Source organism: Oryx dammah, unplaced genomic scaffold (genome assembly GCF_014754425.2).
Source record: "Oryx dammah isolate SB20612 unplaced genomic scaffold, SCBI_Odam_1.1 HiC_scaffold_16, whole genome shotgun sequence".
Classification (NCBI taxonomy): domain Eukaryota; kingdom Metazoa; phylum Chordata; class Mammalia; order Artiodactyla; family Bovidae; genus Oryx; species Oryx dammah.
In genome coordinates, this window is record NW_024070200.1 from 38531026 (window position 1) to 38553601 (window position 22576).

Genomic DNA, 22576 nt, shown 5'->3' on the forward strand with positions numbered 1-22576 from the left:
AAATTCAGACTGAAATTGAAGAAAGTAGGGAAAACCACTAGGCCATTCAGGTATGACCTAAATCAAATCCCTTATGATTATACAGTGGAAGTGAGAAATAGATTTAAGAGACTAGATCTGATAGACAGAGTGCCTGATGAACTATGGAATGAGGTTCATGACATTGTACAGGAGACAGGGATCAAGACCCTCCCCATGGAAAAGAAATGCAAAAAAGCAAAATGGCTGTCTGAGGAGGCCTTACAAATAGATGTGAAAAGAAGAGAAGCAAAAAGCAAAGGAGAAAAGGAAAGATACACCCATTTGAATGCAGAGTTCCAAAGAATAGCAAGGAGAGATAAGAAAGCCTTCCTCAGTGATCAGTGCAAAGAAATAGAGGGAAACAATAGAATGGGAAAGAGTAGAGCTCTCTTCAAGAAAACTAGAGATACCAAGGGAACATTTCATGCAAAGATAGGCTCAATAAAGGACAGAAGTGGTATGGACCTAACAGAAGCAGAAGATATTAAGAAGAGGTGGCAAGAATATACAGAACTGTACAAAAAAGATCCTCATGACCCAGATAATCATGATGGTGTGATCACTGACCTAGAGCCAACAGGGACATACATATCGATAATTACCTTGAATGTAAATGGATTAAATGCTCCAACCAAAAGACAGATTGGCTGAATGGATACAAAAATAAGACCATATATATGTTGTCTATAAGAGATCCACTTCAGACCTAGGACATATACAGACTGAAAGTGAGGAAATGGAAAAAGATATTCCATGCAAATGGAGATCAATAGGAAGCTGGCGTAGCAACGCTCATATCAGACAGCATAGACTTTAAAATAAAGACTGTCAGAAGAGACAAGGAAAGACACTACATAATGATCAAGGAATCATTCCAAGAAGAAGATATAACAATTGTAAATATTTATTCACCCAACATAGAAGCATCTCAACCCATAGGGCAAATGTTAATGACCATTAAAGGGGAAATTGACAGTAACACAATAATAGTTAGGAAGTTTAACACCCCACTCATACCAATAGGCAGATCATCCAGTCAGAAAAGTAATAAGGAAACACAAGCTTTAAGTGACACATTAGACCAAGTATACTTAATGGATATTTATAGGAAATTCCATCCAAAAGCAGCAGAACATACTTTCTTCTCAAGTGCACATAGAATATTCTCCAGGATAGATCACATCTTGGGTCACAAACCTAGCCTCAGTAGATTTAAGAAAACTGAAATCGTATCAAGCATCTTTTTTTACCACAATGCTATGGGGTTAGAAATCAATTAAATAGGAAGAAAACTGTAAAAAAAAAAAAAAAAACCATAGACACATAGAAGCTAAACAATATGCTACTAAATAATCAAGAGATCACTAAAGAAATTGAAGAGGAAATAATACATCAAAACAAATGACAATGAAAGCCCGGTGACCCCAAACTTATGGGGTGCAGCAAAGCAGTTCTAAGAAGTAACTTTACATCAATACAGTTCTACCTCAAAAAAAATACAAGAAAAATCTCAAATAAACAACCTAACCTTACACCTAAATGAGAACAAACAAAATTCAAAGTTAGTAGAAGGAAAGAAATCACAAAAAGCAGAGCAGAAGTAAATGAAAGAGGAACAAAGAAAACAACAGCAAAGATTAATAAAACTAGAAGCTGGTTCTTTAAGAAGATAAACAAAATTGATAAAATTTTAGCTAGACTAATCAAGAAAAAAAGGAGAGGATGCAAATCAATAAAAATTAGAAATAAAAAAGGAGAAATTACAACTGACACTGCAGAAACACAAAGGATCTTAAGAGATTACTACAAGCAACTATATGCCAAGAAAATAGGCAACCTGGAATAAATGGACAAATTCTTAGAAAAGTACAACCTTCCAAGACTGAACGAGGGAGAAATAGATAATATGAACAGACCAAACATAAGTAATGTAATTGAAACTGTGATTAAAAAGTCTTCCAACATACAGAAGTCCAGGACCAGATGGCTTCACAGATGAATTCTATCAAACATTTAGAGAAGAACTAACATTCATCCTTCTCAAACTCTTGCAAAAATTGTGAAGGAAGGAACATTCCCAAGCTCATTCTACAAGGCCACCATCACCCTAATACCAAAACCAGACAAAGATATCACAAAAAGAGAAAATTATAGACCAATATTACTGATGAACATAAACACAAAATACTAACAAACAGAATCCAACAACATATGAAAATGACCATACACCATGATCAAGTGCGATTTATCCCAGAGATACAAAGATTCTTTAACATGTGCAAATCAACCAATGTGGTACACCATATTAACAAATTGGAGAATAAAAACTATCTCAATAGATGCAGAAACAGCTTTTGACAAAATTCTACACTGATTTATGATTAAAAAAAAAAACCTCTAGAAAGTGGGCATAGATGGAACCCACTTCAGCATAATAAAAGCCATGTATGACAAGCATCATTATCAATGGTAAAAAATTGAAAGCATTTCTTCCAAGATCAGTAACAAAAGAAGAAAGTCCACTGTCACTACTATTATTCAACATAGTTTTGGAATTCCTGACCATGGCAATCAGAGAAGAAAAGGGAAAAAAAGGAATCCAAACTGGAAGAGAAGTAAAACTGTCACTGTTTGCAGGTGACATGATACTGTATATAGAAAAATCCTTAAAATGCCACCAGAAAGCTACCAATATTAATCAATGAATTTGGTAAAGTCACAGAATACAAAATTAATACAAATGAATCTCTTGCATTCTTATACACCAACAACAAAAGATCAGAAAGAGAAATTAAGAAGACAATCCCATTTATCATTTAACAAAAAGAAAAAATACCCAGGAGTAAATTTACCTAAGAAGGCAAAAGACCTGTACTCAGAAAACCATAAGATGCAGATGAAAGAAATCAAAGACATCACAGATGGAGCGATATACCATGTTCTTGGATTAGAAGAATCAATATTGTGAAAATAACTATACTTCCCAAAGCAATCTGCAGATTTAATGCAATTCCCATCAAATCACCAACAGCATTCTTCATAGAATTAGGATAAAGAATTTTACAATATGTGTGGAAACCCAAAAGACCCTGAACAGTCAAAGCAATTTTGAGAAAGAAAAACAGAACTGGAAGAATTTGGCTCCCAAACTTAAAACTATACTATAAAGCTACAGTAATCAAGACAGTATGTTACTGGCACAAAAACAGACATATAGATCAATGGAACAGAGTAGAAAGCCCAAAGATAAACCCATGCACCTGACGTCACCTCATCTATGTTAAAGAGGCAGGAATATACAATGGAGAAAAGACAGTCTTCAGTAAATGGTCCTGGGAAAACTGGAGAATTACAGGTAAAAGAATAAAATTAGAGGGACTTCCTTGGTTGTCCAGTGGTTAAGACTCTGAACTCCCAGAGCAGGGGGCCTGGGTTAGATTATCTGGTCAGGAAACTAGACCCTGCATGCTGCAACCAAGACCCAGCTGAGCAAAAAAAAAAAAAAAGGAAGAAGAAAAATGAAATTAGAACACTCCCTAACACCAACACCATACACAAAATAAACTCAAAACAGATTAAAGAACTAAATTTAGGCTGGACACTATAAAACTCGAAAAGTTAAAGTGAAAGTCACTCAGTCCTGTCTATTTGTGACCCCATGGACTATACATTCCATGGAATTCTCCAGGCCAGAATACTGGAGTGGGTAGCCATTCCCTTCTGCAGGGGATCTTTCCAGCCCAGGTATTGAACCCAGGTCTCCTGCATTGCAGGCAGATTCTTCGCCAGCTGAGCCACCAGGGAAGCCCTTAAAGGGAAACATAGGTAGAATGGTGTTTGACATAAATTGCAGCAAGATCTTTTTTGGCCCACTGATAGAGTAGTGAAAATAAAAACAAAAATAAATAAATGGGGCCTAATTAAACTTACAAGCTTTTGCATAGCAAAAGAAACCATAAGCAAGACAAAAAGACAACCTTCAGAATGGAAGAAAATATTTGTAAATGAGGCAATTGACAAGGGATTAATCTCCAAAATATACAAACAGTCCATGCAGCTCAATATCAAAAAAACAAACATGGGCAGAAGACCTAAAAAGATAAATCTCTTTTTAATATCTTTAATATCTTTATCTATTAAAAATTTTAATTTAATATCTTTAAATATCCAAAGAAGACAAACAGATGCCCAAGTATCACATGAAAAGATACACAACAATGTCATTCATTATTAGGGAAATGCAAATTAAAAAACTACAATGAGATTTCACCTCACACTGGTCAGGATGACCATCAGCTACAAAATCTACAAAGAATAAATGCTGAAGAGAGTGTGGGAATGTAAACTGATATAGCCATTATGGAGAACAGTATGAAGGTTCCTTAAAAAAACAAAAAACAGGTCTACCATATGACCCAGCAATCCCACTCCTGGGAATATACCTAGAGAAAACCATAATTCCAAAAGATACCCCAATGTTTATTAGCAGCACTCTTTACAATAGCCAGGAAGCAACCTAAATGTCCATCAACAGAGGATTGGATAAAGAAGATACAGTACGTATGTATATACAGTGGATTATTACTCAGCCATAAGGAATGAAATTGAGCCATTTGCAGAGACATGCATGGACCTAGAGACTGTTACACAGAGAGAAATCAGGAAAAAAAAAAAAGATACCATTTACTAATGCGTTCAAATCCTGAAAGATGATGCTGTGAAAGTGCTGCACTCAATATGCCAGCAAATTTGGAAAACTCGGCAGTGGCCACAGGACTGGAAAAGTCAGTTTTCATTCCAATCCCAAAGAAAGGCAATGCCAAAGAATGCTCAAACTACCGCACAATTGCACTCATCTCACATGCTAGTAAAGTAATGCTCAAAATTCTCCAAGCCAGGCTTCAGCAATACGTGAATGGTGAACTTCCAGATGTTCAAGCTGGTTTTAGAAAAGGCAGAGGAACCAGAGATCAAATTGCCAACATCTGCTGGGTCATTGAGAAAGCAAGAGAGTTCCAGAAAAACATCTATTTCTGCTTTATTGACTATGCCAAAGCCTTTGACTGTGTGGATCACAATAAACTGTGGAAAATTCTTCAAGAGATGGGAATACCAGACCACCTGACCTGCCTCTTAAGAAACCTGTATGCAGGTCAGGAAGCAACAGTTAGAACTGGACACAAAACAACAGACTGGTTCCAAATAGGAAAAGGAGTATGTCAAGGCTGCATATTGTCACCCTGCTTATTTAACTTCTATGCAGGGTACATCATGAGAAACACTGGGCTGGAGGAAGCACAAGCTGGAATCAAGATTGCTGGGAGAAATATCCATAACCTCAGATATGCAGATGACACCACCCTTATGGCAGAAAGTGAAGAGGAACTAAAAAGCCTCTTGATGAAAGTGAAAGTGGAGAGTGAAAAAGTTGGCTTAAAGCTCAACATTCAGAAAACGAAGATCATGGCATCTGGTCCCATCACTTCATGGCAAATAGATGAGGAAACAGTGGAAACAGTGTCAGACTTTATTTTGGGGGGCTCCAAAATCACTGCAGATGGTGATTGCAGCCATGGAATTAAAAGACGCCTACTCCTTGGAAGGAAAGTTATGACCAACCTAGATAGCATATTCAAAAGCAGAGACATTACTTGGCCAACAAAGATCTGTCTAGTCAAGGCTATGGTTTTTCCAATGGTCATGTATGGATGTGAGAGTTGGACTGTGAAGAAAGCTGAGTGCCGAAGAGTTGATGCTTTTGAACTGTGGTGATGGAGAAGACTCTTGAGAGTCCCTTGGACTGCAAGGAGATTCAACCAGTCCATCCTTAAGGAGATCAGCCCTGGGATTTCTTTGGAGGGAATGATGCTGAAGCTGAAACTCCAGTACTTTGGCCACCTCTTACGAAGAGTTGACTCACTGGAAAAGACTCTGATGCTGGGAGGGATTGGGGGCAGGAGGAGAAGGGGATGACAGAGGATGAGATGGCTGGATGGCATCACTGACTCGATGGACATGAGTCTGAGTGAACTCTGGGAGTTGGTGGTGGACAGGGAGGCCTGGCGTGCTGCAATTCGTGGGGTTGCAAAAGTCGGACATGACTGAGCAACTGAACTGAACTGATATGTGGAATCTAGAAAATGGTAAAGACGAACCTATTTGCAAAGCAGAAACAGAGATACCGACATAGAGAACAAATGTATGGACACGAAGCAGGGAAAGGGGAGTGGGGTGTACTGGGAGCCTGGGATAGACATATACGGGCTTCCCTGGTAGCTCAGCTGGCAAAGAATCCACTTGCAATGCAGGAGATCCCAGTTCTATTCCAGGGTCGGGAAGTTCCCCTGGAGAAGGGATAGGCTACCCACTCCAGTATTCTTGGGGCTTCCCTGGTGGCTCAGACAGTAAAGAATCCTCCTGCATTGCGGGAGACCTGGGTCGGGAATATCCTCTGGAGAAGGGAATGGCAATCCACTCCAGTATTTTTGCCTGGAGAATTCCACAGACAGAGGACCCTGGCAGGCTACAGTCCATGGGGTCGCAAAGAGTCAGACATGACTGAGCAACTAACACTTTTCACTTTCACATATACATATAGTTGATTCACTTTGTGGTACAGCAGAAACTAACACAACATTGCAAAGCAACTATACTCCAAGCTTTTTTTGAAAAGTTGTTCATTTGACCAACATTTATTTAGCACTTACCCTCTACCAGGCACTGTTTTGTTTTCTTTTTTTTAGAAGTGGAAAGGTTACATTTTATTTTCCAAAATGACCTCACAGGCCTTCTTTTTAGGAACCCAGTTTTAAGCAGTTGTATAATTATTTTTTTCAGTTAATTTTTATTGGAGTATAGCTAATTTACAATGCCCTGTTAGCTTCTGTGCATAGCAAAGCGGATCAGTGTACATTTATCCACTCGTTTTTAGATTAGTTCCCCATGCTATGCAGAAAGTTCTTATTAGTTGTCCATTTTATAGATAGTAATACTAGGCATTGTTCTTAAGAAAGGAACTAAAGAGACAGAATTGCTACCTTGTAGGAGCCTGCATCCTAGGGGACAGATAGATGTTGACACACAGAGTATCCTGAAATGAGATGATGGTGAAGGCATGGAGGAAAAATAAACAGAAAGAGAGTGGGGTGCTGGGTGGGGGTATAGGTTTAGCTGCAGTGGTTGAGGAAGGCCTCACTGAGAAGGTGATTATCTGAGTGAATGCTGAAGGGATGAAGAGGGAGTTAGACGATACGTGGGGACAGTGTGTCCCAGGCTGAGGGAACAACCTGTCCAAAATCTGTGGGCAGGAGGTAGCATATGAGCAGCAGGGAAGGGACGCATGGGAGGTGAGCTCAGAGAGGGGGTCAGGGCCAGATCAGACAGCCCTGTGGCCCCATGTGAGGATTTTGGCTTCTGTTCTGATAAGAGAAGCCTTAGACAGTTCTGGCAGAGTGCAGTATGCTCTCAGACTTCAGTCAGAACAAGGCCTTTGAGGCCTCAGCCCTGACTGGGGCGGGGGAGGTATGTGATCTGAGACCCACTGCTCAGGGAGGCTCACGGGGGCCCAGGGCCCAAAGGCTGGTCATCCACATCTGATGGGGTTGGGGCCTCCCCATCAGCACACCCTGTCCTGAATCCCTCTAGCTCCTCCCTTCCCATGTACTCCCTCAACTCTCACTCCACCTCCTCTCTTTTCTTATCTAATCTCAGGGGGAGGAACAACTGCTTCTGTGCACTCCTTTGCATCAACATGTTCTAGGTCAGATGTTTCTGGGAACCTCTGTTTCTGCCTTAGTGTGGACCAGTGGAAGGAACGTGGTGCCCACTGGGCCCCAGGGGAAGGAAAGAGGCAGAGAGGTAGGCACCAGATTATCATCAGAGACACAGCAGTGCCTCAAGAAAGCCCCAACCCACCCCGTCTCCCCAGTCTTCTAGTCCTCCTTACCCACAACTCCAAGAAGCATTGATTATTGACCCCCATAACTATGACAAAGCTCAGGCTCAGAGAGGTTTGATCCCTGCGTTGGGAAGATCCCCTGGAGAAACGCATGGTAACCCACTCCAGTATTCTTGCCTGGAGACTCCCTTGGTTAGAGGAGCTTGGTGGGCTGCAGTCCATAGGGTTGCACAGAGTTGCACACGACTGAACTGACTTAGCATGCACGCAGGCTCAGAGAGGTGGGGCCCTAGCCCAAGGTCATTCAGATCATAAGCAGAAGATGCAGAATTTGAACCCAGATCTGTTTAAATGCGAAGTTTGGGGTTTCCCACGTCCTGTGGTTCCTCACTGTCAGATACAGATCCTGAGGGTCTACAAAGAGCTAGAAGCCTTTTCCCCAAAAAAGGCAAACACACGCACACACACACAACATTGCCTGTGATGTCAGGGGATTTCCAGAGTCTAGTTAAGAACACCCATACCATCCTTGGGCTGTCTGTCTGAAAGGCACTCAGTGGGCTGGGCCCTCCTTGCAATGCAAAGCCCTTGGCCCCCAGAGCATCCTAGAGATCCCTAGAGTTCCTAGCCAGCAACCACATCCCCCTGCCTCCCACGTAGCCAAAGCAAGAGGAGAGTCCTCCAGCTGATGCAGAAAACATTTTAGCCTCACACACACACACACACACACACACACACACACACACACACGGAAGGAACAGATATTCCCAGTCAACAAACTGGGCAAAATTGAAAGTTTATTTTTCCGTAACTCCATGAATTTTTAAAATCTCTTCCCACTTCCTCCTATGACAGAATAATTAATGCATCCATTCCACACACAAAAAACTGTCATTTTCCAGTTTAAACTAAGTCGAGTCCCAGCAGTTCCACTTCTAGGGATTTATCTTAGAGCTAGACCAACTCGAGTGTGTATGGTGCAGAAATAAGATTGTTTCAGCAAAAGACTGAAAACAACCTCGATGTTCATTGCACAGGACAGATTAAATGCATCCCGGCCAGACCATCCATGGAATGCTGTACATCCCAACAAAAGCACTAAGAAGCCCTCAATACAATAGGAAAGGTTCTCCAGAGAACATTGTCAAGTATGAGAAACAAGATACAGAACTGTATACTGTGTTATCATTTGTAAATGTCTAGAATACTTCTGTGCTCAGTTGCTTCAGCCATGACTCTTTGTGACCCATAGACTGCAGCCCTCCAGGCTCCTCCATCCATGGCAAGAATACTGGAGTGGGTTGCCATGCCCTCCTCCAAGGGATCTTCCCAACCCAGAGATCCAACCTGCATCTCCTGCATTTCAGACAGATTCTTTACCTCTGAGCCACAGATGAAGCCCCTAGAATACTTCTAGAATGATGCAAAAGCAAGTTTTAACAGTGGTGGCTCTGGGAGAAGAAATGGGTGAGCAAAGGAGGGAGAAGGATGGAAGGAACCTTCATGCTTTTCACTGTGAAGTTCTCTGTGCCTCTTTTAAGAAAAGAATTTACTGAGAAAAAATTCACGTAGCATTACCATTTTAAAGTGCACAATTCTGTGTCATAGTGTGCTTCACCATGGTGTGCGTCACCGTTCTGTGTAGCCAGCACCTCTATCTATTTCTAAAACATTCCATCACCTCAAAAAGGAAACTTTGTGCCCGTTAAACAATCAACTCCCTTTGTACGTTTTATGTTCCTGCTTTATCAGTGAAGGTCCCCATAAGAAAGAGATGGCCCACTCAGAAGGGCAGTTAGAGAGGGGAGGGCAGAGTAAAGGGGGCCACAAAGGATGGGAAAGCCACAGCAGAAAGTTGGACCACTCCTGAGGTCCCAAGCCGTCTGGACAGGAGGTCAGACAGGACCTTCAGCTGCCAGGACCAAGAGGAAGCTGCTGCCAAAACTGCAGCCAGGGGGGAGAGAGCAGGAGGAATCAAATTCCCAATCTCCGTTCCGCTGCTGTCTGTATTGGCCTAACTCGACCAGAGGCCAGGGGCCTCGGAGATGCCCGTACAGGTCAGCTCCCGGGGGACCAAGCCCGTGGAGAGGGAATCCGGTGGCAGAGGCCGACTAACCAGCACATGGTTATAGACACTTTTTCAAGTGAAGTTAGGTAAACTGTTTTTAAAGCTCAGCGAAATCAGACTTTGCTGCTCCCTGTCCCACACCTTCTGTATGAGATCTGTGGTCCTGGGCCTCAGGTGGGGTCAACTCTTCCTGCTGGACCCACTGAGTACGCATTCCCCCATCAGCCTCTGTGGCCAGCGTGCTGACCCTGCCCTCTGCTCATGTGGACCCTTGCTCCACTGCTGCACCGAGGGGGGCCGCCCAGGCCCTCTTGGTTCCGGTGCCCTGGGCCTCCTCCTCCTCCGTGGCCTGTGCTTCATACTCTAGGGCCTTGTCACTTTCTTGGGAAGCCTCAGGCCCTACTAACTTCTTCCCTTCTTACTGCACAGGAAATGTACCCTAGGGAGCTCCTCTCTGAGCCCCACTCAGAGTCTGGCTTCCTTTTTGAAGTTTCTTCCCTTCTCAGCTCTCAAGATCCCTAAGAATCTGAGGGATGGGGCTGGGGGAGGGAGAATTTATTCTGCCACATTGCACATCTTTCCAAATCTTTTCAGGCTTTCATCTTAACCAAAGCTTTTGAGCTTAAGAATTAGATGTCTTTTTTCTCTGATTCAGTATCCCCTTGCGGCAGGGGAGTGGGGAGGCTCACCACTTAGCACTCACAATGATGTCCTTCTCGGCATACCCAGTAAGCCCATGAGCATGACTCGGCCCATCACCTTCTCATGTCCAGCTAGAGCTGGTAGCCACCTTGGCTAGCCTCCAAGCCATCACTCTTGTGATCTAAACAGTCAATTTGAGGCCCAGAGAGGGACAGAGGCCTGCCCAAGTTCACAGGGAGAAGAGGTGAGTGGAAGATTCAGGCCTCAAAGCCAGACTTCAGGCCTCCTGTCTAACGTGCCTTCAATGTATTGGGAGACAGCACCCTGGGGTCCACACCCTGAATTTTCATGAATGCTGACAAATTCTTTCTCAGCCACCTGTATCCACCGGTTAAGACGGTATTACCTGTGACCCAGCTGAACCTACTAACCACTTTTGGGGACATCTCGCAGGAATCTCCACTAATGCCTCCTGTAGACAGTTTATATTCAGCAGAATTATGTTCCCCCAGAAGTCATGCCCACCCACAGCCTCGGAATGTGACCTTATTTGAAAATAAGGTCTTTAGAGATATAATTTTTTAAGATGATGTCATATTGGATGAAGATGGGTCCTAGTCTGATGACTATCGTCCTTAAGGAGATATAGGGGCAAAGACATAGAGCAGGAAGACAGTCATGTGAAGACTCAGGCAGAGATTGGACAGATGCAGCTATGAGCCAAGGAACCTCAAGGATTGCTGGGAGCCACCAGAAGCCAGAAGAGAAAAAGAAAGATTCTTTACTGGAACCTTTAGAGCAAGGCCTTGCCAACGCCTTGATTTCAGACTTCTGGCCTCCAGAACTGTAAGAGAATACATTTCTCTTTTAAGCCACCCAGTTTGTGGTACTTTGTTCTGGCAAGGACTACCCAAGGGAGATTCCTGGTATTCTGAGAAAGCCCTCAGTTCGCCCTGCTGTATGTGAATTTCCCACGTTTGTTTACAGATGCTTGCAAACCCACCATCAACACCCTGCTTTCCTTTAACTGAAGGAGCAGATCCACACTTCTACTAGGTGGCCTTGGTGGTCATGCTTCTGGGTCCCTTATTACATCTGCTTCTGTGCAAATGCTCCTGTCAACTATACCGAAATCCTCTGTGTTGGCAATGTCTCTCTCCTTCCCCCAGACTGGAGTTCCTTGAGGGCAGGAGCCACGGGTCCTGCTCAGAGCTCCAGCCTTCAGCACAGAGCCTGGGGGAGGTGGGTTGAGAGGGTAAAACCCCTTCCTGGGTGCTGTGTCAACAGTGAGGCAGGTTTGCAGGGTGAGGTTAGCAGCTACTGCAGGATCTTAATCCAGACTGGTGCTGAGAACCCCTTGTGCTCTGACATGGCCTCTTAAAGCCAGTGAGGAGGTTTTCTGGGGACCCAGAAGCCCTGAGCCCATTGGCCAGACTTCCTGGGAGAACCAGAGCAGATTTGCATGAAAAAGAACACTGGCTTCATTGAAATTCTTCTCGTCTTGAGTGAAAACAAAGCCACAAAGAAAAGGAAAGTTTTAATCTTGAGCAATTTCACCGTTGAGGAGTGTTTTGAGTTTCTAAAAATGGAGAGGAAATGGCTCTCTTTGGGCCACTCCGGTCGCCGCCTCCCCCGGCCCCGGGCCCGCCCCCCTGCCCCGTCAAGGCCAACCTCCCAGGCTGAGGGAGACCGCTCTCTCTGGCAGATGCCCGAGGCTGGTGCCACACAGTTCTGGAGCTGGACGCAGCTGTCCCCCCTAGAACCCCAGCATGCCGGACAGCAGAGCAGCCCCGCAGGAGAGCCTGCTGGATGCAAGCCTGGGGACCACCCAAGAAAACTTGGGAACCAGGTAAGTCGGAGGTCGGGTCTCTGCCCACTGAGCCCATGGCCAAGTTCTGGACTTGACTCTGCTGTGCGACCCTGAGCAGGCTGCTTCACTCTCTGAGCCTCAGTCTCTTCATCTAGGAAACGAAAGAAAGGGGCTGGATGATCGCTAAATGGGGTAAGCCCTGGAGTGGGACATGTGTACTCCCCTGCGTGGCCCAGAGGGGCTCGACCGAAGAACGAGGGCATGAGTAGGGGGCTGCAGTTGGATGGAGGAAGAAGTTAGCAGACAATAAGAATGTTTCCCTGTCTTCTCAAGGGGGAACTTTGGCATGTGGGGTCAATGTCAGACAAGGACAGGGAAAAGCCAAAGAGTCCGGCTCCAGCTTGCTGTGTGACCTTGGTGGGTCCCTGCCCCTCTCTGGGCTGCAGCTTCCCTGTCTGGACATGAATGCAGGAGGTGACATTTCCCCAAAGCCCTTCTGCTGTATGTATTCTACTAATCTGGGTTTCCCTGGTGGCTCAGTTGATAAAAAATTCACCTGCAATGTGGGAGACCTGGGTTCAATCCCTGGGTTGGGAAGATCCCCTGAAGGAGGGCATAGCAACCCACTCCAGTATTCTTGCCTGGAGAATCCCCATGGACAGAGGAGCCTGGCGGGCACATCCCAATGGGGTCACAAAGAGTCAGAAATGACTGAGCGACTCAGCGCAACCTGTGATCCAGAGGAGGCAGATTCAATTTGTCAGTCATCACCAGTGCCCACTCTGGCCTAGGCCCTCCCCATTCAAGGATGGGGGATCCTGAGAAGTTGGGACCCAGTCCTGGCCCCAGGATTCCCCAGCAAGAGGGCAGGGAGAAGGCAGATACACAGACCTCCAGATGCCTGTGATCTGTGCCCAGGAGGGGTACAGGCCCAGAGGAGGCGAGAGGGGCTTCTAACAGTGGACTGTTTTGTTTGTTCTGGGGGGCGGGGTGCTGCACCGGCTTCTTAGTTGTGGCATCAGGATCTGTAATTGCAGTGTGCGAACTCTTAGTTGCAGCATGTGGGATCTAGTTCCCTGACCAGGGATTGAACTCAGGCCCCCTGCTTTGGAGTCTTAGCCACTGGACCATCGCGAAAGTCCGGAACATCAGACAGGCCTTGGATGGCCAGGAGGGCACTGACATTCAGAGAGGAAGAGCCGTGCAGCTAGAGGGAACAGCGTTGGGATGGTGAGAAGATGCGAAGAAAGATGTGGAACTCAGGGAGGGGCGAGGTCTGGCTGGCTGCAGTGCGCAGTGCAGAAGGGGAAAAGGACAAGGGAGAAATGCCAGGGGCTGAGCCCTCTGGGGAGAAGTTGCCAGTGTTTGAGATGCACAGTGAATGGCCATTGTTCTCATGGGAGTTATGAGGAAGGAAAGATGGAGCAAATGAAAGAAATGTCAATGTGATGGACAGACAGAGGACCACCCCCTCACCCCCACCCCGAGGCTGAGGGTCTGGGCCCTGCCCTGGGTCTCCAGAGAGCCCAGAATGGACTCCTTTCCTCACAGAAGCAGAGGCACCTTACCTGCAAAGCCTCCAAGACCTTGAGGTCCAGCCCCTCCCTGGACGTGGGCCACATGCAGAGGGTCAATAGGATTCAAGGGGGCTGGCTGGAGCTCCCTCACCCTGGGGAATGGGCTCACAGAGGCGGGGGCTTCTTTTGCAGACTCTATGAAAGGGAAGCCGAGCCGGGAAGGGTAGGTATATGAGGGGGCCTATGAGGGAAGAGAGGGCAGAAAACTCAGAAGGTCAGTCCCCCTCTTTTCTTGCTTAGCAACTTGGGTAAGTTGTTTAGCTTCCCTGAGTCTCGTTATCACTCTGTTCAACTCTCTGTTCAAAGGAAGACAAAAGCCTGACTTCTGTTGACCTTGCAGAAAATCTGTGCAGAATCTATCAGCTGGTGTGTATGAAATGCTTCCAAACGCACAAGGGCCACCCCTCACAGGCACAGTGAACCTCCTAGGCCTTGCAGAATAGCTACAAGGAAGGAGCTTTGAACCCTTGTTTAACACGTTCTAAAGTCAGCAGCCATTACCACGGCTGTGATGCTCCTCGTCCCTCCAGGCCGGCCCCAGGAGCACAGGGCTCCATCTCAGGCTTGCCCATCTCCCCAGGCCTTGTGGCCCCTGGCAGGCTGCTGCTCCTGGGGGAGGGTGGGTCTGCACTCCTCCAATAGTCTGGGAGAGGCCTTATCTTTCCCCTCTCCCCTTTCCCAGGGTTTTGGAAGGAAGGCCAGAGATCGGGGAGCTGGAGACTGAGAACAGAGGAGGGTTTGCATGCCAGGCTCACCCAAATGAGTTTCCTTTTGTATCACACCACTTGCAGGACTGGAGGGAGGGAGCTTCTGCGGGGCTGGAGCTGGGGCGGGTCTGATGCTGACCTGGCAGCTTGTGCTCTGTGTCCGTTGAGGCCACAGTTGTAGACTGTGCTGTCCATCAGGGGTACCCATCGGATATGTCCAGAGTCCTGTTAAACTCTTGGTCCAGTAGAGACACCAGCCTCCCTGAGCTGGAAGAAGTCCAAATTGGAGGAAGGACTTTAAAAGAACCAGAGAAGGAGACAGTTCATTCTGGTTTTGAAGGGCCGTGGATGCCCTGGTGGCAGGCAGGGGCATTCTGTGGACAGAAGGTGTGGTTGTGGAAGAGTTAAGGTGGCCATCAGACCAGTTAGATTGGGCCAGACTAACTGCTAGGTCTGGACAGGCCGGTGTGGCCAGACTAGGGGCCACCAGAGTCAGAAGAAGAGGCAAAGAGGAGACTTGGGAGGCACGGATGCAGCAGAAGCAGAAGAGGAGCCTAGTTTGTGGAGGTGGCTCTGGCAGCCGTGAATACATGCTGGAGTTGGGTGGGCTGGAGGCAGACGCCAGAGGAAGGGAAACTGCAGAGTTGAGTGTGGCCCAGGGGAGGACAGTGAACTCTGAACTGACCGTACTCCTGGACTCCCAGCTGCCTTTCCCAGCTCTGACTGCTCAAAGACTGGGTGCAGAGAGGAGACTCCTTGGAGTCAGGGGTGTGGGGCAGGCACAGGAGGCTGCTGCAAGCCTGGTGAAGAAGGCTGCTCTCACTGCTAAAGCTTCCTGTGGATGGTGGGGAGTGAGCTCCCCATCTCTGGGGTATGCAAGTCTGGGAGGAACAAACAATCACAGTGCAAATACTATGGAAATTATACAGGCATCCTTGAGAATATGGAATATCCAGGGCCTTCCAGTTTTCCCAACTTCCTTCCCCTCACTTCCCCATGATACAAAAAATGGTTATTCTAGTAGAATTACTTTCTTTTTCATATTTTGGATTCTTTGCTATTTATTGGTTTCCATAAGTATCCATTCGTCTATTGAAGATTCTTTCTTGTTGGGACTTCCCTGGTGGTCCAGTGGTTAAGACTCTGTGCTTCCAATGCAGGGTGTGCAGGTTCGATCACTGGCTGAGCAACTAAGATGCCACATGCTTCCTGGTATGGCCAAAATTTAAATAAATAAATAACAGCAGTGTAGTCTTCAAACTCAAAAATATATAATATTTATTGTTGAATAAATATTGTCCCAGAGGACATGGGAGTATATTATAAGTGCCACTGGGAGGCAAGGTCAGGAGTCCTAGGATAAAGGGCGGAGCACATCCCAGAAATCAGAGTCCGTGGGGCAAAATAGCCCTGTCCCAGACATCTGAATACAGATCTGGAGGCCTTCAGGTCAACCCAGGCCAGTGCTGAGTTTTTGCAGGGCCTACAGAGTCGTTAACTGGGAACAGTAGAACCCAGGCTGGCCTGGAGTCAGAACACTGAACCGGAAGCTGACTCACTCTGTCCCCAGGCAAGTTCCCTATTGACAGCCTCTCAGGCCAGTGAAGTTTTTCTTTAGGTCATTGAGTCTAACCCAACATTCACATATTATCAACCTACCCTGACTTGAATACCTCCAGGGACGAGGAACTCATTCACTCAACTCTTTGTCCCTGCAAAAGACAGGGACAGTGGTGGGAGAAAGTCCTGTATCACATTTGGTTCTAGGCGTGCCCCCTGCATCCTGGCTCTATAGCCCTTCTCCACAGGCAGCCCTGGTTCCTTGCAAAGGAGCCTGTGAGGAACATTTGAAGTCAGGGCTAGGAAGGTACTTTGGAAACTGCAAAGGTTGTGACCATGTGAAGGACATCTAGAACCTAACATGGACTCTAGCCCCAAGAAGCTGTAACATAAGAATTTACATCTGCAAAATGTAATGGGTTGTGTTTTTATTAATGGAAGCAAATTTTTCACTAGATGGCTTTTGACAAAAAGTATATACCCATGTAATCAACAACTCAATAGAAATATAGAATATTTTCATCATTCCAGAATGTTGTCTGTGCTTCCTTCTAGTCAACTCTCACCCCTACTCATCCTTAAATAACTAGATTTGGAAAGCCACTGTTCTGTCTGCTCTTGAACATCATACGAATGGAATACACTGTATGTGCTTTGCTATGCCTGATTCCTTTCACTAATCACAGTGTCTACAAGATTCCTCCACACTGTGAAGTGTTTCAGTAGTAGTGTTGTTTTCTACTGTTGGGTAAATTGCCGTCATGTTGCTATACCACAATTTGTTTATCTGTTCTCTTGTTGAGGGGATTTGGGTTGTTTCTGGTTTGGAGATTTTATGAATAAAGCTACTGCAAACACTCTTGTATAAGGTTTTTTGTGGACACGTATACTGATTTCCTTGGAGAAGTCTCTAGGTTGTTGTATCAAAAGATCAGTTCAGTTCTGTTGCTCACTCATGTCCAACTCTTTGTAACCCCATGGACTGCAGCACGCCAGGTTTCCCTGTCCATCACCAACTCCCAAAGCTTGCTTAAACTCAAGTCCATCGCATCAGTGATGCCATCCAACCATCTCATCCTCTGTCATCCCCTTCTCCTGCCTTCAATCTTTACCAGCATCAGGGTCTTTTCTAATGAGTCAGTTCTTCACATCAGGTGACCAAAGTATTGGAGTTCCAGCTTCAGCATCAGTCCTTCCAATGAATATTCAGGACTGATTTCCTTTAGGATGGACTGATTGGATCCTCTTGCAGTCCACGGGACTCTCAGGAGTCTTCTTCAACACCACAGTTCAAAGCATCAGTTCTTTGGCGCTCAGCTGTCTTTATAGTCCAGCTTTCACATTCATACATGACCACTGGAAAAACCATAGCTTTGACTAGATGGACCTTTGTTAGCAAAGTAACATCTGTGCTTTTTAATATACTGTCTAGGTTGGTCATAGCTTTTCTTCCAAGGAGCAAGCATGTTTTAATTTCATTGCTGCAGTCACCATCTGCAGTGATTTTGGAGCCCCTCAAAATAAAGTCTGTCACTATTTCCATTGTTTCCCCATCTATTTGCCATGAAGTGATGGGGTGAGATGCCATGAACTTAGTTTTCTGAATGTTGAGTTTTAAGCCAACTTTTACACTCTCCTCTTTCACTTTCATCAAGAGGCTCTTTAGTTCTTCTTCACTTTCTGCCATAAGGGTGGTGTCATCTGCATATCTGAGGTTATTGATATTTCTCCCAGCAATCTTGATTCCAGCTTGTTCTTCATCCAGCCCAGCGTTTCTCATGATGTACTCTGCATAGAAGTTAAATAAACAGGATGACAATACACAATCTTAACGTACTTCTTTACCTATTTGGAACCAGACTGTTGTTCCATGTCAGTCAAAAGATAGGTATACATATAAGGGGATTAAACGAGTCAATCCTAAAGGAAATCAATCCTGAATATTCATTATAAGAACTGATGCTGAAGCTGAAGCTCCACTACCTTGGTCATCTGATGTGAAGAGCCAAGTCATTGGGAAAGACCCTGATGCTGGGAAAAATTGAAGGCAAAAGGAGAAGGGGGCAGCAGAGGATGAGATGGTTAGATAGCATCACCGACTCAATGGACATGAGTTTGAGGAAATTCCAGGAGATAGGGAAGGACAGGGAAGTCTGCCATGCTGCCATCCTTGGGGTCACAAAGAGTTGGACATGACTTAGCGACTGAACAACAAATACATGTATAAGGAAGCCACCAGAGATTTTCCAAAGTGGTCCTAGCATCCTCACAGGAAGTTTCTGTTGCTCCACATCTTTGTCATCATTATCTATTGTTACTCTTTTTCAATTATAGCTTTTCTGGTGAGTGAATGGTGGTATTTCATTGTAATTTAAATTTCCCTGATAATGATGTTGAACATATTTTCATGTGCCTGTTGGCCATCTCTGCATCTTCTTTTGTGAAGTATCTATCCAAAACTTTAGCCCATTTTGTAATTGGGCTTTTATTATTAAAGCTTTTAGTATTGATTTGTAGAGATTTCTCCATAAATTCTTGCTATCAGTCCCTCTATGAACACATAGAACTCTTTCTCTATACGTTCTATGAGAAGCTTTATGGTTTTAGTTTTTATATTTAGGCCCATGATCCATCTCAAATTAATATTTTCCTTTTTCTCACATATTTATCCAGTGCTTCAAATGCCCTTTGTTGAAAATGATTTTTTTTTCTATATTAAATTGTTATGGCCCCTCTGTTTAAAAAAAAAAAAAAAAAAAAGCCAGCTGGCTACATGTATGAGTCTATTCCTGGATTTACTTCCACTAAACTATTTTTCTATCTTTACGTCAATACCACACTGTCTTCATTACTATGGCTTTATACTAGGTCTCGCATCAGGTAGTGTTTGTCTTTCAACTTTGTTCCCTTTTTTTTTTTTTAATAAACAAGATTGTTTTGGCTATCCTGGGTGCGGTAGACAGCCTCTAAGATGTTTCTCAGTGACTCTTCCCTTTTGGATTCTTGTGTAATTCCATATCCTTGAATGGGGACCAAAGTACTACTAGCTTATTTCTAAGAAGCAGAATATGGCAAAAGTGATGGGATTTCACTTCAGAGGTATGGTTATAAAAAGACCATGGTTTCATTTTTACTGCTTTCTCTCATTTTCTCACTTTCTCTGAGGGAGAGGCCCAGGTCTCTGGCCATCAGCCAGGGAGGGATTGAGATCCTCAGCCCAACAACCTGCAAGAAACTGACTTCTGTCCACAACCGCATGAGTTAAACCTTCTGCTGAGACTGACAGTTTGATGACAATGTTATGAGAGATTTTGAGCCAGAGGCACTCAGCTAAACCTAGATTCTTGACCCATAGAAACTGTAAGATAATAAATGCCTATTTTTTAAAAGTCACTACACTTGGGGATGCTTGTTATAGTATAATGGGTTAATAACACAATAGCTCCTTTTTGTTTGTTTGTTTGTTTGCTCGTTTAATATTTATTTTTATTTATTTATTTGGCTGCACCAGAGCTTAGTTGTGGCAGGCAGGATCTTTAGTTGTGTCTTTCGAACTCTTAGTTTTGAAACACAGCAGGACTCTATGGTCCTTGCCCCCCACCCACCCCCATCATGTTCTTTGCCTTCCTTTTGCCTGTGGAAAACTTTAGTCAAAGAATAAATTTAATCAGAGAAGTGAGAATTACTGAAACAAAGGAAAGCAGTCTAAGGAGACTAAATAATAATAATGTAATTATTAAGTCAAGGACCTTTAGTTCTTTCTCAAGGGCTGTAGATAATATTCTGAGCCATATCGTGTGAGCTGTCTTAAAGATACCAAAACACCAGATGGCAAAGTTAACTGCTCAATGACCAGACTGAGCCCAGGACGTGAGCTGCCACAATTCTGAAAACTGACCACAAAAAAAATGAGAACAAGTGCACCCCAGAATTGAAGACTAACCTTACCTAAAACAACCAAGATGATGCTAGTCAGACCACTGAAAGCCGATTGAAGATGACTGTTAGAGATGACTGTGTTGTTTCTGCATGTAACAGCATCCCCTACTCTGTCTATAAATGCTCTCACCCCATGCTTGTCAGGGGAAGGAGTCAGCCTTTGGACAGATATCCACCACCCTGCCCCCACAGTTACCAGCACCTCAAATAAAGCAAATTTTCCTTTCCACCGATCTGGCCTGCTTATTGGCTTTTGAGGGGCAAGCATCTGGACCCTCTCCCTTCCCTGCCCCCACTCATTTCCATAATAGTTTCAGCATGTGGGGGTCTAGTTCACTGATCAGGAATCAAATCTGGGACCCCTTCGTTGGGAGTGCAGAGTCAGCCACTGGGGCACCAGGGAAGTCCACACAAAAGCTCCTTTGTATTCTCATGCAAAATTTAGAATTATCTAGTTATGGGACTTTCCTGGTGGTTAGGAGATAATGAATCTGCCTGCCAACGCAGGAGACTCAGGTTCAATCCTTTGTTCAGGAAGATCCCCTGGAGAAGGAAATGGCAACCTACTTCAGTATTCTTGCCTGGGAAATCCCACGTATAGAGGAGTCTAGCCAGTTATAGTCCATAGGGTCGCAAAAAGTCAGATAAGAATTAGCAACTAAACAAGTCAGTCTCAACAAAAAAGACTGTTGGAATTTTGACTAAGAACAAATTGAATCTATGTTTCAAACTGTGGAGAATTTCCTGATCAATGAACATGGTATGTATTTCCATTTATTTAGATCTTTGATTTCTCTCAGCTATAAATTGTAGTTTTCAGTGTAGATGTCTTACACACTTTTTTCCTAAACCTGTTCTTTAGAATTGTATGTGTTTTGATACTATGTAAATTGTATTTTGTAATTAATTTTCTGATCATTTGTTGTTTGTATAGAAATACAATTGATTAAAAAAATATATTGGGCTTGAATCTTGTGGTCTTACTTAATTACATTTGTTAGTTCTAGTGCTTTTTTTGGTAGATTCCTTTGGATTTATGCATACAAATTTGTCATCTATTTTAACAGATAGCTTTATTTCTTCTACTTGCTTCCAGTCATTTCACTTTTTAATTTGTCTTGCCTTGGGCACTGACTAGGACCTCCAATATAATGCTGAAAAGAGACAGTAAGAGCAGATATCCTTGCCCTGTTTCTAATATATTTAGCATTTCCAGTGATTTTTATTCCCTCTTGTAGATCTGTTGCAGGAAGGGGGACCCCTTCCAGGGCCTGAAACTGGGCTCTTGTCTAACACTAGGAAATGAATTGTCCGAGGAGACACATGTGCTGACAAAGCAAGAGATTTTATTGGGAAAGGGCACCGGGAGGAGACCAGCAGAGTAAGGGAACCCAGGAGAACAGCTCTGTCAAATGGCTTGCAGTCTTGGGCTTTATGGTGATGGGATTAGTTTCTGGGTTGTCTTTAGCCAATTATTCTGACTCAGAGTCCTTCCTGGTGGTGCATGCCTTGTTCAGCCAAGATGGATGCCAGAGAGAAGGATTCTGGGAGGTGATCAGACATGTGATGTCTCCTTTTGACCTTTCCTAAACTCTTCTGGTTGGTGGAGGCTTATTAGTTCCGTGTTCCTTACCAGGACCTCTTGTCCTAAAACAACTCACGCAAATGGTTGCTATGGTGCCTGGCCAGGGTGGGCACTTTCAGTCAGTGTGCTTCCCCTAGCAGGTCTATGTTTTCATCTGGTGTAATTCCCATTATAAACCTGAATAAACATTATTCCCTGAATAAACTCTTGTAGCATTTCTTGTAGTGAAAACGTTGTGGTTATTCTTTCTGCCTAATAAGTCACTCAAAACTGTGGTGCCTCAAGCCAACACCAATTCCTTATCAACTCTCATGGTTTCTATGGGTCAGTAATTCAGGAGCAACTTAGTTAAGCGATTCTAGCTCAGGGTCTCTCATGAGGTTACACTCAAGATGTCAGCCAGGGTAACACTCATCTGGATGGAAGATCCTCTTCCAAGCTTATTTATAAGCTCTGTTCTTCATCGGCTGTGTTAGTTTCCTGTTGCCACTGTAACAAATCACCATAAGCTTAATGGTTTAAAACAGAATAAATTTATTCTTTCGTAATTCTAGAGGGCAGAAGTTGAAATCAGTTTCATGGGGCTAAAATCAAGGTGTCAGCAGGGTTGTGCTCCCTTCAGAGGCTGTAGGGGAGAATCTCCTCTTCTTTGCCTCTTTCCTTTTTCCTCTTCTTTCCTCTACCAACATCTACTCTTGGCTTGTGGTTATACCACTCCAGTCTCTGCTCTGTGCTCACACTGCCTTCTTCTCTTTTGTGTGTGTGTCATA

General features: G+C 44.5%; 1 protein-coding gene across 2 annotated transcripts in view; it reads left to right on the forward strand.

Annotated features, from left to right (window-relative positions):
* The first annotated feature begins 12303 nt into the window (after positions 1-12303).
* ACSBG1 (acyl-CoA synthetase bubblegum family member 1) overlaps positions 12304-22576 on the forward strand; it is a 66180-nt gene continuing 55907 nt past the window's right edge. The window contains exon 1 of one of the 2 annotated variants that reach the window (XM_040257364.1): positions 12304-12477. In XM_040257364.1, the coding sequence (XP_040113298.1) occupies positions 12398-12477 (80 nt within the window). In that variant the 5' untranslated portion in view covers positions 12304-12397. The remainder of the gene's footprint in view (positions 12478-22576) is intronic. The other variant, XM_040257363.1, reaches the window with a different exon arrangement.